Source organism: Eschscholzia californica, unplaced genomic scaffold, assembly GCF_041429995.1.
Source record: "Eschscholzia californica isolate CP2 unplaced genomic scaffold, dmEscCali1.0.p SCAF_2, whole genome shotgun sequence".
Taxonomy (NCBI): Eukaryota; Viridiplantae; Streptophyta; class Magnoliopsida; order Ranunculales; family Papaveraceae; genus Eschscholzia; species Eschscholzia californica.
In genome coordinates, this window is record NW_028238309.1 from 22,864,730 (window position 1) to 22,884,479 (window position 19,750).

At 37.1% G+C, this 19,750-nt stretch overlaps 1 protein-coding gene across 1 annotated transcript; it reads right to left on the bottom strand.

Moving 5' to 3' along the window:
• Positions 1–4,936: 4,936 nt before the first annotated feature.
• Positions 4,937–12,582, bottom strand: LOC147556968 (uncharacterized). Its single transcript, XM_086657970.1, has 14 exons — positions 11,894–12,582; positions 10,971–11,132; positions 10,256–10,321; positions 9,984–10,127; positions 9,591–9,704; positions 9,219–9,320; positions 8,928–9,113; positions 8,257–8,346; positions 8,054–8,188; positions 7,847–7,969; positions 7,554–7,639; positions 6,871–7,483; positions 6,542–6,619; positions 4,937–6,210 (listed from the first exon to the last, which is right to left on the bottom strand). Exons 1-14 carry the CDS (start codon positions 12,170–12,172, stop codon positions 5,191–5,193), a joined length of 3,198 nt encoding a protein of 1,065 aa, XP_086514096.1. The 5' UTR covers positions 12,173–12,582; the 3' UTR covers positions 4,937–5,190.
• Between the last annotated feature and the right edge of the window lie 7,168 nt (positions 12,583–19,750).

Sequence of the window (19,750 nt, forward strand, 5' to 3'; positions counted from 1 at the left end):
ATTTTCTGACAATAGACTGCACTGTGCAGTCCTTTGAATTTGTCGTTCGGTCGATAATCAAACACAATCAACTTAACTAACATTGTATAAACTTCAAAATTACTTAAATTCCAACCCTATAATTCCATGAATTATAAAAAAAAATCCCAATATCCTAATCTTGAAAACCCTAAAATCCACACTTAAGCGATAGCATCATGATAGTGTTAGAGGTTACCTTAATTCAGTTGATTAGCTTCTCCTTTAATGAAACTCATTCTAATTTTTATCAATTTGAAACCAAAGACTCCAAACATAGAGTTTTAGAGAGAGAAACTGAAAATTCTTACCAAAATCAACAAAACTTAGTTTGAATCACTCCTTGAAGCTTAAATTCGGCTAAACCAAGTAATCCCCTTTGGGCTTTTTCCCAATCCTCTCTTGATCGAATTTTTTCCCCAAAATGAAAACCCTAGCTTCAGCCGGTCATAGAAGATAAGTAAGAAATTTGATTTTTCTTCTCTTATACATGCTCACAAAATTGCAGTAGGTCTCTGGTTTTGGCCTGATTGCAAAATATCCCTCAAATTTGCATTGTTTGCCGACTTAGCCCTTTTTTGACTTGAATCAAATGTCAAATAGTCCCTCAAGTAACCTTATAAACATGGGATGTTACAAATGTCGTGTAAAGTTCAGTACGACAATTCATAATACCAAAGGAACTCCGGACTACAACCATTCAGATCTTTGGAGTCCCTCCCGGGTTAGCTCATATGGTGGGGTAGATACATGTTAACCTTAATAGATGATTTTTACGTGAAAGTTTGGGTGTACATACTGAAATGCAAAGATGAAGCATTCGTCAAGTTCAAGTAGTGGAGACCTTGATTAAGAAGCAGACTGAAAAATCGATCAAACGCTTGAGGACTGATAATGAGATGAAATTTTGCAAAAACGAGTTTAATAGGTTTTGAAGACTAAGGGATTGTGAGACACCATACAGTCAAAAAGACATCACAACAGAATGGTGTGGCAGAACGTATGAACAAAACTCTATAGGAACGAGCTCATTGTATGCTTTCGAATGCAGGGTTGCCGGAAGTATTCTGGGTTGAAGTAGTGAATACGGCAGCGTATCTGCTAAATATTTCTCCGTGTACATCTATTGAATGTAAAACTCCTAATGAGGTACGATCAGGTTATCCTGCAAAGTATGAGAACTTGAGGATTTTTTATTGCGTGGCTTATGCACATGTTAACGAAGGTAAGCTGGAGTTGAGGGCTTAGTAATGTGTATTTCTTGGGTAGGATCCCGGCGTGAAAGGTTATCAGTTGTGGAATTCGGATGGAAAATCAATCAATTTCTTATTAGTAGAGATGTTCATTTTGATGAGTTAGCCATAGTAACTCATAAGTAATGCATGTAGCCGCTCACGAGAGTGTTGGTAAACAGGTGGAGCAGAAAAATCACGGAGAACAGGTGGAGTTTGAGATAGACACTCGGGAAGAGGTAAGACCTCAGATAGATGGGCAAGCTGAGGAAGATGAACAAGAAGAAGTTCATTACAGTGTTGCGAGAAATAGGGGAATGAGAGACATTCGGGCACCGGAAAGGTATGAAATAGCATATATGGTTGCATCTGCACTTAGTGTGTGGGAAAGCATTGATGGGGGTGAGTCATGCACCCATGAAGAAGCTACGAGGAGTGATGAATCAAGGCAATGGGCTTTTGCCATGAATGAAGAGATTGAATCTCTTAATAAGAACCGAGCTTAGGAATTAGCCGAGAAGCCTAAGGGTTAGAAGATTGTTGGTAGCAAATGAGTTTTCAAGAAGAAGGAACCCTTGAAGTGGAAGATGCACAATACAAAGCACGGTTGTAGCTAAGGGGTTTACACAACGAGAATGAATGGGCTTCAATGAGGTATTTTTTCTTGTTGTTAAACATAGCTCTATTAGAGTATTACTTGTTATGGTTTCTTTGTAAGATACGGAATTGGAGCAACTTAAAGTTAAGACCGCGTTCTTACCTGGAGGGAGTTGGAGGAAGAAATCTATATGCATCAATCAGAGGAGTTTGAGATTCTTAAGAAAGAAGACCAGGTATGTTTGCTGAAGAAATCCTTGTATAGATTGAAACAGTCTCCTAGGCAGTGATATAAGCGTTTTGATACCTTTATGGTCAGAAACGATTATGATAGAAGCAAATATGATAGTTGTGTGTATCACATGAAACTATGTGATTGTTCTTATTTATATCTACCTCTATATACGGATGACATACTGATAGCTTGCAAGGATGTGTCAGAAATCCACATGTTAAAAGATCAGTTAAAGGGTGAGTTTGAGATGAAATACTTGGGTGCCTCAAGGAAGATATAATTCTACCATGGTCATTTCATTGAGTAGAAGTTGTAGGCTATAACTCTACTGTTGAGGAAATGCATAACATGGAGTGATGAGCAATAAGGATAGGGGAACCAAAGGTTTAGGGGATAAAAAGGATGGTCCAAGAGGAATCAACTGGATAAAAGGTCTTAATGTGTAAGCAAATGCTTAAAGCGATGAATGTGCCAAAATAAAGGCATCGTTAAATTTTGCATCGAAAAAAAAGCGATGAATGTGCCAAAATAAAGTCATCAGCGGATCTCATGACAAATTTTTGGCTAACCTATATTTGGAATTAAATGTGATAGTACAGACTTTGATAAGAGGGCTCAGAGCTCGATGTCTTCAACATTCTCCTCTTTGTTAGAGCTGGAAATCACTTTTTCCTTAGTTCCAAGCTCGATTTGAAGTTGATTTACCAGCTTGGATACATCTCCCTGAGGGATTTAAGATAGAAGAGCTACTTGTGGAATCTCATAGTAATGTCAAGTACATTCCCTGCCCATACTAAACCCATCCTCAAACAACTGATTCCGAATGCCTTGCTGTTCTCGTGAAGCCTTGAAAACTTTGACAGATTCGGTTTGCACCTTCAACTCCCACAAAATTTCCCCTTAGCTCTAGGAGTTGATCGTACCGATTCTCTTTCACCGCCTTCATCTTAGCTATTAACTCTTCAGTTCTAGCTCGCTCAGCAGCTAAGGAATTCTCGAAAGATTCCTTTTCTGACTTTACTGCCCCAAGCTCTTCCTGCAAAGAAAGTTGTATCGAGGTAAGCTTCGCTGCCTTGGTCTTCGTCATCACCTAGTCAGGTCTAGAGATTTTGAGATCATCTCTACAAGTCATTCCTGCAAGCTTCCAGTTCAGCTTTGCGAAACTCTAAATCAGCCTTACAGGTCTTTAGATCGGAGAGATATTTGACACGCTACAAAAATGATAACTCTTAGTAAGTACAGCGGTTTAAAAGATGAAGCACGGTAAAGCTCCCTTAAAGAGTTGGAAATGGATCGAACAACAGAGACAAAGATACTAGGGTACAGTCTTAAGATTTTTCTAAAAGTCCTTATCATGCAGCGCTTCCCGACCGAGCAATTCTTCCATATCCACTTTGATGTTTTCCACTCCTATGCTTACCTCTGTCGTGCATAGTATGACTATGTATTTCAATATAACCGATAAAATCTATGCTAATAAGCATTCTCTCAATCTGATATTTCTGTATTAGGAAATCCGTTTCATCTAATTACTCAAAAACAAACTGACGTTTGAAAATGGCAACTAACTTCATTTGAAGTCATGTGAAGAGTTTGAATTAGGTGAATACATATGGAAAGAAGAAGGTGAGCTAGCGATTGCCATTAATGGCAGTTTGCAAGGTCTCTTTTGATGTTTTTTTTTAATCAAAACCATACTTTCATTCATCAGTGAACATCACAAAGTACATGGTAGAATCCTTATTCCTCTCCTCTGAAAACTTCATGAGAGTTACATACATTCAAATGTAAAGTGGCTCATGAAGGGAAAAGAATTGACTAGACACAGACACAAAGATCCTATAGATCGATAATTAAAGACCCTAAAGGTCGACAAAAGATCCTATAGAGTGAGAATTAAAGACCCTAAAGGTCGACAAAAAGAAAATTACAACAATAATATTAAACTAATAAAAGTGATTCTTGATAGTTTTTTTTTCTTGACTCGTAAATTCATCTTCAATTTTCTTGAATTGTTCGTGGTAGAATTCCGCGATATTGAATCTTCTTTTCTCTACTGACATCTTTATCCATACTCCCATTCCTTAAACATATAAAATCATCAACAAAAGGATTATATCCTTCATCGAATTTAATTTTTGTAACTTTAGGAAATGAATATGTGATCCATGTTAGAGAGAGAAGAACAAGGAGAAGAGGAAGAATCAATAAGAAGAACTGTGTGGAATAAGATTTGATTTCATAGAATCTCTCTCTAAAACTTACACTCCAAGATCTTATTATAGATATAATATAAACAACAAAGAAGAAAATCCGGAGGAGGGATCCCTCCCCCAGAAAACTCCAAGATATGAAAAGTAGTTTAACAGATAGAGAAATGAGAGGAAACGATTATTTTCCCTTGAAACGAGCAAGAACTTGTGACTTTTATTTTTTGTTGAAAGTGGTGTCTCCTCTTAAAATTCTTCTAGAATCGAAAACTAGGAAGAATGAATTGTCTCTTTTGATGTTTATCTTTCTTGATTTTGTTCCTTTCACAGAAAATGGCTATGATCCTATGAAATTTTTTATAAGAGTTGTTTATTGAATGAGAAAAGTTAAACTATTACTAGACCTAATCTCACTTTATATAGGAGCGAGTCTTAACAGAATTAGCAGAAAAGTCAACAACTAACTGGTCCTCAGACTTACACCTTCATTACATTACCCCAATTCACTCTTATACAGTGTTTATTAAGCTTGTCGTGCTAATAATTCAAAAAGAAAAGGTTCCAAGAATAGTCATAATGATCGAGAACAGACTTTATATTACAAATTGTTATATATGAAATCACAAACAGAAAAAAGAAATATATGAAATCACAAACAGACTTTATATTACAAATTGTTATATATGGTTCTTCAAAACATTGCAGAACTCTGTTACAGAACTATATGACCAAGTAAACTAGTACTTCAACGTCTACGATCAATGACACTATACACATAAGTTGAGAAGCAGAACGACTTATATATTCATGTACGGCAGAACGACAACTTCATATGCACAAGCTAGAGAAGCTCAGAGAGAGAGAGAGAGACAAACAGAGATAAAGAGATACAGAGTTACTACTTGTGCTGATTGACATGTTTTTCATAGAGTGACAGAACATCCTTCTTGATGGGATTCTTCAATTGAAGTAACTCGGTACCAAAACCACGTCTCAAGAGCTCCTGTCTAAGTTTCAATACAGTAAACTTCGTATAATCTTCCGACCCAGTTTGTCGACTTTGATTATCCTTGTTATGGTCGAAGTCTGATGAACTTTTGTGAGGGGTAGTTGTGTACTTGGATTTTTTTGTTACTCGGGTTATGTCCTCGTCAATATCCATATCATGGACAAATTCCCACTCGCATTCATTAGGCCTTGAACGTTTTGCATGAGAAGTGATCTTAAGTTTACTATCCAGTGCAGTTACTGTAAGACGAGCAGAAGTGAACTCTTGTTGGAGTATATCTAGCTTACCTTGAGTAGATTGCAGTTGCAATGATAGAGTTTCTGCCCTACAATTTGCTTCTCCTCTTGCCGCTCTCTCTGCCTGAAGAAGGTTCTCCAGGACTTTGACAGTGTTTGACCTATCTACATTATTCGATTTCAACAAGGACTCAATCTCTTGTTCCCTCTCTTCAACCCTAGATTCCAATAGAGTGACTTTTGAGAGAGCATCCATTTCTGAAACATGAAGGCTGTTTATTTCATCAATCAAGTTAGATTTCTGTCTTTCTAGACCTTCAATCAGTCTTTCTGCCTTTTGAAGATGAGCAAGGTTTTGCATTGCAATTCGCTCGACGTCATTCTTCTCCCTTTGAGCAGTTACTGCTTCTGCTTGAGCTTTATCTGCCATCTCAGTTGCTCTTTTGGCTTCCTTTACAGAGATTCTACACCTTTCTTGTGCTTCCTCGAATCTTTGCAAATCAGGCAGGTACTTCTGCTCCAAATGAGTCTTTTCTTGTTTCAATTTTAGGGCTTCTCTCTCAAAAGATTGAGCTGCAATTTTGGTAGCATCCAACTTCTCACGCAACTTTTTGATATCTAGTTTCTGGGTAGAACAATCAACTTCATAGCTCTCCATTTTCGCCTCGGCAGCCTTTAAACATATGAAAACACATACCATCAATGTAAACAGTCAAGAGTTAGTCTCGCCAGATTTTGCTATGAAGAATGTTTCCTATATTGGTTATAGAACGGTTAATGGGTTGGACCTTTATAGAGCTGTGATATGGAGTGAAAATCACTCTCAGCCATGGGGACTTTCAAGGTTGAAATTTTACAGCAAGTTATAACCGTCTCGAAATTTGATTGATAACTGTGTCAACCCTTTTTAGACCAGTTTATGTTAATGGAAGGAGCTTTCTTCGCCGAAGAACAAAATATAAAAGAAATAAACTGAGAGATTACACAAGCTTTAAAAAGCTTACCTTCAACTCTAAAATAGCGGTTACCAATCGCTGGTCCACAGAGTCAAGCTTAGCGACCTTATCCCTAAGTTCTTCATCCTTCATTCGACAACAGGAGAAAATTACAGAAGTAATTAATGAACACAGAGAGAGAGAGAGAGAGAGAGAGAGAGAGAGACAGAGAGCACTAGAGAGAGAGAGAGAGAGAGAGAGAGAGAGAGAGAGACAGAGAGAGAGAGAGAGAGAGAGAGAGAGAGAGAGAGAGAGAGAGAGAGAGAGAGAGAGACAGAGAGAGACAGACAGAGAGCAGACAGAGACAGAGACAGAGAGCACTAGAGAGAATGATTCACCTTTTCGGCAAAAGTGGCAGAAAACTCTTCCCTTAGAACATTTTCTCTTTGTTGTATCTGCCTATTTAGACATTCTTGCACTGTTGCTGCCTTCGCAAGAGCTACCTTCGTTTCTTGATCAGCAAGAACAAATTTTCTTTTCCACTCTATTGCCTCCTCCTCTGCAGATTGTGCACGTTCACGGGCAGCGCCTAAGATTGCCTCAGCAACACTAATTCGGGAATAGAGGGCTGAAACTTCGGCATTGACCTGATCTTCTTCTGCTTTTTGCTTTGAAGACTCTTGTTCACATAGTCGTTTCCATTCCAATGATTCCCTCTTGGTAGACTCAGTAGCTTTCGTTAAGCTCGAACACCGTTCTTCTAACGAGCTACACCGACTCCGCAAATTAGTTATCGCGCGTGTGTAATCTTCGGCAAGACTTCTCTTATCATTGGTAGCATCCTCAAACCGCCTTAGATATATGGCTTTGTTTTCCTCACTTGCTTCGAGTTGCTTGTTAAGTAATCCCATCTTGTCCTCGATTGAGCGGCATCTTAGAGAGAGTGCATTCTTCTCAGATCGAGCTTGATTTAGTTCTTTCTTAGCAAGGTCAATTATCAAACCTCCCACACTGAAATATGACAGTTTACTAGAAACACAAGACACTGAAGTTGTAAACCAGAAAAGGATAATACACAAACCTCTGTTGTAAAAAGGTAGCAAGTTTCTGCCATTTTCCCGGACCATGAGATGATTTCTCATAATCGGATAGCATATCCTCGAGAACCTGCATTAAAAACAGATGTTATATGTCGAGAAAAAACGTAGTTGGACGAGATGGAATGACAAGTGTGCAATTAATTAGCTCCAGTTTTAGCAAAAAATTGAACATTTATTTTGGCCTGTTACCTATCCTAAATGGGGGCTATCTAGGTTTTTTAAGACTTGAAAAATAACAAGTTAACAACGGTGATCTCAAAATTAAGCAGCTTACTCTAACAGCGTGATCTATTTTCGCATCACGAGCATGACAAGCTGCTCGTAATTTCTTTTCCATATTCTGTATAGCACTTGAGCATCTGAAGTCTGCTTCCATATAAGCATTTCTCCTGTAATCCTGCATTCATATTGTGGTTCAAATTGACTTCTACATACACAAGAAAAGTAGAACTTAGACTGATGAAGGGGAGAGAGGAATCACCTCGAACTCCTTTGTGAAGAAACCCCGAATAAATTTTTCGTACTTCTGTCTTACTAAACCAGCCCCAACAGCACTTGTATTAAATGCAAAAAGTGATTTCCGGACTGCTTCTTCATGGGCCTCCCTTAACGCATCCTACAATATTGCAAATGAGAGAACAATCATAATCAACAGCAATGCCAAATTACATGGTTTTCACTCACTTCCTCAGCGGGCTTTGACCGGTCAAAAGCAGATTTATAAACATCAGCAGCCGAATCGTATGCCTTTCGACATTCTCCTTCTTCAACACTCTGCAACATAAAAGTTGCTCAATCACTCAACTAGTTCGAACTTTGAAGTTAACCTGAAAATATTAAAAAAGAGTAATTGCAATTCCAACTTTGGGAAAAGAGGTCAAGAGCCCTTACTCCTTACTTTCAATTATCAGAATCTCCATCTTGTAAGAGAAAGATACAATACAAGAAAAGTATAATGCTTCTCAGCTTTATACCTAAGTCGAATAATAGTTATACACTAAGAACGAAATCCAGAGAACTACTATTCTACTTCCATAACATGCTCAGATCCTCAATGTCAGAAAACTTAGAGAATTACTATACAACTAGGATAATATGATTACACATAACAGGTAACGTGACTTCGGTAACTAGTAAGTACGGTCTTCTAATTCATTCTTCAATTCATGGATTGATTAAATCTTTTAATGGACGTCAAAAATTACCCTAAGATAGGTAGTTCGATAGGACCCGATATCTAAATACCCCCAACATAGATGGAACTGCATATGTTTCTTTTCTCACATTAAACCTTTTACATGAAAAAACTAATATGGAAGTTGCAGTAACAAATTGAGGTACTCGGCACAACTAACCTGCCAAGAAGATGCGATTGTGGGTACTGCACCCGTATTAAGAGCATCGAGATACGATTGTATGATACCAGCAAGAACTGGGCCTGTCATTGTAGCATCCCCGACTTGCTTTGGCCTTGTTTTCTCAAAGACAAAACTTGTCAGTGAATCCAGGCCAGATCTAAACTCTGGGCGTAATTTGTCGAACTGTATATAGAAACCAAAAGTCAAAACAGATCCAAAATTAAGTTCATGATTTGCACACAAATAAATGTAACAAATAACAAGGTAGTAAACAGTCAGTTATCTTACAGATATTTGATCAAGTCGGTGAAGCTCGTTTTCATCGTTCATAGGCCGCACAAGAGTGAAACATTCACGCTCTGGAAAAAGAGCACGAATGCACTCCCTGATCTGATAAACATTTCCCAACACATGTAAACACGTCCACTTAGACAAATATAGTGACAATAGGGTCAGTGACACCATATTGCTCTACCAAAAAAATATTGAATCTAGAATATGAAATGAAATTTCAGAAAGAACTTTCATTAGCCAACCCTTGAGATCAAATTGAAGAAGCAAAAGCTGTCAAAAGACACTCAAGAATTTGAAACAAGCGCAGAATAACATTTATAAAAAGTTGCAAGTCTCCAAAACACAAATGAATGCTACCCTCCATACCTCATTTTTGGCAGATAATTCCTTGCCACCACCTTGCACCGAGCTCAGGGCAAGTTCTAGGTAATCACGCGGTGTTATCTTCCTATTCCCTTCTTCCAATTCCAAATAGAAATCCTGAACAGATAATTATCAAGTAAAGAATTACCAAATAGAAATCCTCAACAGATAAATTATCAAGTAATGAATTCCCAAATAAAAATCCTGAACAGATAAATTATCAAGTAAAGAATTCCCAATTAGAAATCCTTCAATAGGTAAACGACTGTCGTCCCAATATCAACATCGTTGTAATGTAATGGGAGCATAACCAAAGTTACCAAGCAAATGTCAATGAATGAATTATATATAAATTAGACAATATGTAAAAGAGTTCAGAAAATGCAAAGAACTCACCCGCAAAAGCCAAACAAAGACTGGGGAATAAGGCCCAAGCTCAGACGGCGTGCTACTTCCTCCAGATGCTCTAACACGAACATGTTTAGTAATTTGAGTGACAAGAGACAAATGGTCTAGTGCAGCTTCATCAATACCACCCATCTAAATAGGTGAAACAACAAATAATTGGCAGATAAAAGCATGTACAATTCATTTTAAGAAAAATTGGGTAATCAAAAGTTTAATATCGCAAGGACTGTAAATACAGTGTCAGCATAAGATTTCTGGACCTGGTTGTAGATAAACATGCTAGATAGAAGAACGGCCAACGAGAATATTTGTATGCTATATGTGCCCTGTCAATGAACAAGAGATAGCAGGAAAGATTTAAAGACGTGAATTGAAACAAAGGAGATAGAATACTCGGTGAATCTTAATATGGTAGTGAAAAAGACAAAGCTGCTAATAAAAAGATGATAATACAACAAAAGAATAATAACAATAACTAGAAAAGTCAATATTCATTCTAGATAAATGACAATTGCTCCAGATAAATGAGAAAAATCGAGCATAATTACGAGAATAAAGGGAAGCTAGGTTAAGTTATTTTTCCTTCTACATGTTCTCTCTTCGTGAAGCACAAAGAAATATATATCTGCAACTTCTAATTAACATTTCTTCTTATGGAATAGAGAGTAGTTTTTATTATTCACTCACTTTCTTTTACAACAAACATATTCATTAACTTATTGAACTCAGTCATAAAGGAAAGTATGTGATTCTGCAACGAAGTGCATTTTTATGGTACGGAACAAAATTTTATTCTTCGGAAAATTGCCATTTTGGCATTCACATTATCCCGTAGCTAACTTTCTGCCTGGAAAATGAACCACTTCTAATCAACTATTTTAGCAAATAATGAATTTTAGAGTTGCTCGCTTGACCATCACTCAAAAATTCCAAATCATTATATACAAATTCATATAAGAAAGGAAAATATCTAACCGTTTGATCATAGGCATCGACTCCTTCGCTATCCACAAGAATAAGATTGTATTCACTTCCATCAAGAGCAATTCTCTTCAACGGTGCACTCCACATCCAAAGCCCTTTTGTGCAAGGCCGGTGGGTTGACGCAACTTGAAATCCACTACTCCGCCCAAGAATCTGCAACATACCCAAATAAGAAACAACAAGCTATAATGTTACAACTTTCAAATACAAAAACAACATTCATGGCAGTTAAAGTAAATGTGCATTATCTTGCAAGATACTTCATGATAAGACCAATCATTAGATGACAAACCCTAGTCAATCATCATACGAATTTTTACTAATACATTAACAAATTAATCTACAATATGTGATTATCACACACTTCTGCTAAGTGATTGCTACGGGCTCAGAAAGCTTTACTATGGGCACGGTAATTTTAAGAGGACTGAGGAGGACCTTCTGTTGCTTAATTTTTCCCCTATTCCGAAAATCACCTCCCCGCCCCACCCCCTTCATCTTCTTCCCCACTACCGCCACCAACCACCACAGTCACCACCATCTCTTTCAACTCTTCCTCATATCTCTGAATTGACTAGTTCTCGACAAACGTCTTAACTTTCGTGCTTGTAGCAGCAACATTCTTCTATGGATTATACCTCTTTTAACAGGTCAAGCTTTAAAAGTAAGTGCATGCTAAAGAAGCTGATTAAGAACCTACCCCTAATCTTCCATTAAAACAAATAAACCAACTAATTTATGCATTAATGAAGAAAAACTCAGTCTTCAACATTAGGCAACCCACAAAAACAAAGGCACGACAATTTTATACATAATTCATTATACATAAGAGAGATAAATGAAACCCTAACATGAATGAGAAAGAAATTTGAAGTGATAAGTAAGGATGAAGAGAGAGAGAGAGAAATACTAACCTGATTCAAAATGTAACTCTTGCCCTGGCGAGAACGACCACAAACAGAGACAACAGCAACAGGTCCTTTAATGATGTGAAGAACAGAAAGAGCTTCAGGGTCGATCATGAACTTCCCATTTTCATCACAGTAAACAAGACGGAGGGGTCTTGCTGGACCTGTACCAGAAGCAAAAACATGAGAATTTTGACTCTGAAATTGAAATTGAGACGGAGAAGTTTCAATGGTTTCATGGGTATGATCATTAGAGGTCGATCCTTTGCTGAAGAATTTCTGCATCTTCTTCTTCTTCTTCTTCTTCTTCTTCTTCTTGATTTTGATGTCACTTTCACATTTATAGACTAGAGAGTAGAGAGAGAAAGTTGGGAGAAACAGAGATGACTGAATGACTGATGATGAAACTTGAGAGAGAAGGTGAAGGGGTTCTGTCAAGAAAGTGAAAAAGTGTTGCTTTATGAATATACTAAATTAGCCCCAAAATGATGGTTCAATTGGGGAAGCGACTAGGGGTTTTTTAGTCAATTTAAAGGTTGTTGGATTAATAATGACAACGGTTAGCCGTTAGCACCTATTTCCAAGCGTGAAAGGTCGAGTCTAGGTTAATCCATGTCTGACCCTCCAAGTAGAACCAACTTATTTATTTGGCCCTCCAAGTAGAACCAACTCATTTGTTTGGCCCTCCGAATGTTGTTAGTACACTATCTCGACCCCCTATTTACATGCTTTTGGTAAGGTAACGGTCTTTAGGCCATGTGTTGGCGCGTGTGAATGGAATGTGATTCCTGTGAATCACATTCCCGTAACGTGATTCCTGAGAATGAGATTACTGTAGTTTGATGTTTGGTTTGACCAGGAATGGGAATTTGATTCCTGACATATTCCTAATTAGGCGTTTGGTTCGTATAGGAATATGAATGTGAATATTTGTAAAAGTGCACTTTTACCCTTACTTAAACTACATAAAATACACATCAACTCTTTTTTTTAGCATAAAATATACACATCAACTTTGTTATATATTAAAATCAGTATTATTTTTTCAAATTCGTAGATATGAAATAATAACACGATACATCAAAGGGTTAGAATTTAAGGATAATAAATAAATATCTTAATAAAAATTTATCTAAAATAAAATTTTGTTCGTAAACCTAAATAGAAATTTATCAAAAATTAAATTTTGTTCATAAACATAAATAGTACTTATTAATACCAAATCATACAAAAATAAATAAAATTGGTAATTCAATATTTTGTTAAGGATATATTTGTCAATAAATATTAATATATGTGATTCCGGTGGAAGGGAAATCACAAACCCACCTCCCCCTTGGTTTGCTATTACCCCTTTTTGAGGGAATCACATTTCTGGGCCCACACCATTCCCGCAAGTCAAACAATGATCTGGAATGTGATTCCCGGTAATCACATTCTATTCCCACGCCATTCCCGCGCGCCAAACATTGCCTTAATTTCTCTTTTCAAGATTTACACTTTTCTCTTGGAAAAAATCGGTATTTAGGCAAAAAAAAAAACTTGGTCTAATGTCCGGTACACAAGTAAAACACCAATATAGCCAATAACCTTTGGTTGGAGTGGTAAGAGGTATAATCTTCCACCTAGAAGTGAAGGGTCCGAGGCACACGCTGAATAATTAAAAAAAAACACCAATATATTTTTTTGGGTCAAAATTATATTATCAAATGACAGTTCAACTAAATTAAAGTGACAAAATGGCAGTTTAATGAATTATTTTGTTCATCCACATAGGCGAACAAAACACTTTTATCATAACGACAGAATCACCCTTATTTATATAAAATATTAAAACTAAGTTAAACCCCTCGTATTCTTTCCAAGACGAGTAGTCGACTCTACCCCCTCTTTCTCCTCCGTTCTCTTTATTCTGTTTTTTATCTTCTTCATTCTGCATTGAATCAACGAAGATGAACTGAAGAAGATGAATTGACTGAGATCATCTACATTAATGGCTTCGAGATTATTCTCATCTGGATCTATTTTATAACTGTCGAGTTGGTGTTCACCGTCTTGGAGGCTTCATATCACCTCTTTTACCTGTTTCATGGATAAAAAACGAGTGAAATTAAAAAGATCGTAACATTAGTAAGAGCTATAGGTGCACGCACAAGCTTTTTAAGTGGGGAGGTCTTCCTGTGCGGAACAAAACCTCACATCAATGTGGGTGGTGGCTAAGTGAGGACAATATGGTACACGTGGTGGGTTCATAGTGTTGCTGCTTAGTCAGATGGATAAAGCGAATCGTGTGTCTTCGCCATGATAAGGCCTTTTGGGTGGCTTATAAAGTCCTCACCCAAAACAAAATCACGTACCTGTGGCTTGACCCTGAGTGTCAAAAGCGGAGACAAAAATTATTAGAATCTAAGACTTAGAACGTCACAGTTTTTGTGGTGTTTGTGGTTCTCTCATTGTTATTTAAAATGGCCAAAATGATCGATACAAACTGATACTTGATCGATACAATAACTTTTTCTTCAATGCAAACAAGTGTTTGTTCGATAAATATCTGGTTTAAATTCATTTATGTTCGACTTGTAGATTAAAAAGACGATCGAAATGATCCATACAAGTTAATATTTGATCGACTCAAACAATTGTTTGTTCGATGCAACGATGTGTGTTCGATAAATATCTAGTTTAGATTCCCTTATGTTTAACTCGTGGTTAATTAAGAAAGGTGTTTGTTCAATACAAACTCTTGTTTGAGTTTGTTTATGTGAAAAGAAATTATTCACAACACTTCAGTAAACAAAAGTTAGAGACAAGAAAAGCATCAGAAAATATTAAAAAAAAAAATTGATTCATAAAACAGCGAGAATGGCAGTAAAAAAAACAAGAATAAACACCAAATAATAACAAACACAACATTTGGTAAAAGAATGGTTAGAAAAACAGAAAAACGACTTAGAAATAAAAACATGGCGCGAATAATTGTAAGCAAAATGAGACTTCAGGAAAAGTAAGAAAACGCAAACAAAAGTAAAAAGTTTTTAGGGAAAAAACAATGACTAGACTGATAAGAGTAAAAAATTTGAAGAAAATAAGGAGTAAGATACCAACGCCATTTTAGATTTGTATTGTCTTTTTTGGATAATTTTATTCGTACTGGTTTTTCCGCTATTTTAAAATTTGTAGTGTCTTGTTTTGCTATTTCTGAAAAATGAATGCCCTAAATCCTTATCTCCCCTACATTTGCCGATTCATCCATCCAAGTGTTACTACACTCTTGAACATCAAGCTCGCGAACTGCCATATCGCCCTAATACTGACGAGCGAAGGGCGGGTGTGAGTTGACCAACTTGCCAACGGGAATGGCTATCCAAGGGCTTAGTCATCTTCCCTTCTGGCATAGAGGCGTTCACATATCATTTCTCAGCTGTCCGCTTATGAATTTGATATGCCAATTGCTGAGCTTCCGTTCCGGGGTTGGACCAAGTAGGGGGTCCTTCCCCAGAAGGAAACGTCCACCAAGTCTGACTCTGACTTTTATGTTATGTCGTATTTGAGATTTTCACACTGGAGAAAAGTGAGCTCGTTGGTGTTCAAGTATTCAACAAGTAGGGCAGAGAAATATAGGTTTATCTAGCCCAATAGGCTAGGCGAAACACCCAAGATAGGGTAAATCTATGTATAGGTTGATTGCTAATCTCAAGGCATTGAAAAAGAAACTAAAGGAGTTGAGCAGGAAGAATTTCTCTGACCATTCGCCTTAAAGCACTTTGGAAAGTTACAACCCCTGCAATGGCATCAAGAAAAGAAGACTTTTTTGAAGACATAGACATAGGGGCCAACACGCCCCAGTATTGAAGTTGCTTGTTGGTTGCTTAGAGTGAGGAGATGGGGTCAAACGCTCTATGTAAGACCGGTTGGAAGGGAAATAGAGATTGGTTCCTTGATAGCTGCTACCGCCTCCCCGGATCCGACATGCTGCTTGGAATCTTCCATTTGGAGGAGAAGAGGACCTGGCAGTGAGATGAATCCTACTATACCACTAGCACTCCACGAGTGGATTAGTTGAGTGACTAGACTTAAACTTTGATATCAATCACTAAACTAAACAAAGTATCAAAAATCATAAGAGAAGAAACGTTCAGGAGTACGCCCGGTTCACCATGTTCTACCACTGCAGGGCCTAATGATACTTAAAAGAAGAGTTTGATCCTGGCTCAGAACGAACGCTAGCTATATGCTTAACACATGCAAGTTGAACGTTGTTTTCAGGGAGCTGGGTTGAAGGAAAAGAGGTTCCTAGATAAAGGTAGCTTGTCTCGCTCAGGAGGCGGGAACAGTTGAGAACAAAGTGGCAAACGGGTGCGTAACGCGTGAGAATCTGTCGAACAATTCTGCAAAACCCTGAAGAAAGCTAAGACATGGCCTGTGATCTAATTTCTCTTTTTTTTCTCTTCGACTTTTCTTCTTTCTCCAATTTTTCTGCTTTTACAACCTCCATCATTAAAAGTCCTTTATTAAAACAAAAGGTTAACCTCTTATACAGTCGGTTGTGGTGACGTCGAAATTTGGCTTTGGTTATCATTCAGGATAAAAGATTGCTTCGTTGAATCTCAAACTGCTCCTCAAGAACTAGGATGCGAAACTTGCAAAGAACTTCGAAACCTCTATGACACTCAAGTCAGTAAAGGTGTCCTTGCGATTAAATTAATGAGTATAGAACGTATAAAGTTTAGGAATTGAACCTTCGATTGATGGTATTAGCTTTTGATATTGTGCCTTGTTGAAGGCGACCTTGTAACGCAATAAAAACAATGAAGGACATTCGTCATAAAGCGAGACTTATGGCACAAGATTTCTTGTAGAAACCTGAAATCGACTACGAGAAAATATATTCTCCTATTATGGATGCATTACATTTAGGTATTTGATAAGTCTGATTGTTCTAGAAGACCTTGACATGCACCTAATGGCGGAGTTACTGTGTCTCTATATGGAAATCTAGATATTGTTATTTACATAAAAGTCCTTGATGGCTTTAAATTACCTTCAGAAAAACAACGTACTATGTTTTTACTTAAATTAAATAAGAGTTTATATGGACTAAAGCAATCTGGACGAATATGATACAATCATCTCAATAATATTAAATCAAAGAAAAATCTGTAAATGATCTTATTTTCCCATGTGTTTTTATTAAGAAGTCATATATTGGATATGCTATAATTGCAATATATGTTGATGACATCAACATTATTGGAATAGTTGAAGATGTTTGCAAAGCTGTGGAATATTTAACAAAAGAATTTGAGATGAATGATCTTAGGGATCCATCTAATGATCCTCAAATAGTAGGATACACAGATGCTAGATATCTCCTAATCCACAAAACATTTCACATAATGGTTATATTTTTACAAGTGGTGCCACAACTTTCTCATTGCGATCGAGTAAACAACATATGTCAGCAACATTAGGAGCTCATGTCATATACTATCCTTTGTCATATATAAAGAGGATGCAGCTATTGCACAAATCAAGGAATGATATATTTAAAGGGACATAACTAGACACATCTCGCCTAAGTTATTGGCGAAATCTTCAACAAAAAATTGTTATTGGCGAAATTAATACTCAGAAGATAATGCGAACATTATGTAAACTTGTTCACCAAGCCACTACGAACTACAATTTTCAGAAAATTTGTTCAGGACATCAGAATGTAACGTATGAGTAATCAGACAATAAAGAGATAATATTTTCCAGGGAGAGATCTTTATCACAGGGAGAATATTATATAGTGAAGTTTCTTCTGCAACAAAGATACCACATATATACACGTTGTACTCTTTTTCCTTTGTCTAGTTTTTGTCCTAATTACTTTTTCAAGCTATACTATTGATAAATGGCCCTTGAGAACCAACTATCATTCAATTGGTAGTCCAAAGCTCAATCCAGCCTCTATCAAGGATGGCCCTCCAGAGCCAACTATCATTCAAATGGTAGTCCCAAGCTTATTCAGCCTCATTTAGTTCAAGTTGAGCCCAATGAAGCATTTCCTGTGGACTCTACACACAATAATCTAACGTAGATTTTACAAGTTCAACCAAACTCAAGCAAACTCAAGCAGTAAAGCCGCCATTGACGACATAAGTTTTAGCATGAACGCAGAGTTATTGTTGAAGTGGAAAGTAGAAACGGGAAAAATCCAGTTAATGTGGAGTAAATCAAGTTACAGATAAATTGTCGTTTGATTCATCATCAATGTTCAACCATTTAGTTGAAAGGTTTTGAAATGGAAGTTTATATGAACTCAAAGTCCAACTACTATTCAAAGCGTACATAAAAATAAGTTGTGGGGTTGGGGACGTGCTAATGATCCTCCAACCCACATGATTTCATCAACTAAACTCATCATATGGTATTCAAGCTCACAACTTTTCAATACTAATGATTCAAAGTACCATTCAATCATTTTCCTTGCCCGAAGTGATTCTTCTATATACAAACACACACACACGTTGGACTATGAATTATTAATTAAAAGATTTTAGATGTGAACGGAAAGGTAGGCATTAAAAGTTGACTAAATCTCATCAAACTCCTCTGTTAGGATTCCGCATTATAGGAGAGCAACAAACAGGACAAAAGAAAACATTAGACCGGGCATATAGGATAGCAACAAACGAGACAAAGAAAACATCAGGCCTGGCATTATACGATAGCAACAAACAAGACAAAGAAAACATCAGGCCTGGCGTTATATGATAGCAACAAACAAGACAAAGAAAACGTTAGACCGGGCATTATAGGATAGCAACAAACAAGACAAAGAAAACGTTAGACCGGGCATTATAGGATAGCAACAAACAAGACGACCGAAACCAATAGACGAAAAACATTTTCTTTAACTTTTATAACATTACAACTAAAGATGGTAGTGTAAGATTAACAAACCTTCGACAAACAAAAAAATGGGAGCAAAAGAAAAACACAAGTCATCCAAGAGAAGGGCACAACTGATAAGAGTGGAAATGCAGAATCTTAATTAGCAGAACCATCACTTCTTGTAGAGTCTAAGATCATCCGGAAGAACGATATGGTCATATAAAAAACCACCTGTTTCTGCATATCGATTTCGACCCTCAAAAGTTTGTATGAAAGCAGCTAACGAGGTACACCAACAGATCCACGAATATCCAGATTTCCTAATCATTGTCTCTAATTATGCTAAAAAATGAAAACGTATCTCTAAGAACGTGGGACTTACATATAATAACCAGACCGCATCCATGGACTTTGAAGAGATTATTTTCCTTCCTATTTGTGGGATTGCAACTTGCAAGCTTGTGAATACCAACTGCAAGCATGAAAGAGGTTAGCCAAGATCCTGATCAATTACCAGAGAACCAGAATTCACATAGGAATTATAAGACCATCCGATCACTCAGTTCGTTCTTTCCTAATGAAAAATCAAACAGAAATGGCTTTTTGAAGACCTAAAAGTCTAAAGAAACGACTCACTGAAAACTCAGGTGAGGATTTTAGAATCAAACTTCAATCATGATATTAAGCTCGAGCCAGACTGAACGAACCAGCTTGCTTATGAACTCAGGTCGCAGCTAAGACACGTAGCAGTTTGGTATCAGAACAAGCGAGCACAGTGGAAGAACCAGGCTATTGAATTGAACAGATGATGTTTTAGCAAATAAAGTGGGTTGAGAGTGAAGTAGGAAGGCTTTGGATCGAGTTATAGAAGGCACAGGAAATGCTATATCGGTTTAAACCGACATGGTTATCTAACGTAGGAGCACTAACGGCAGTATGGATGGAACTTCAACTCTGCACAGGAAACTGATTCTGGGAGAA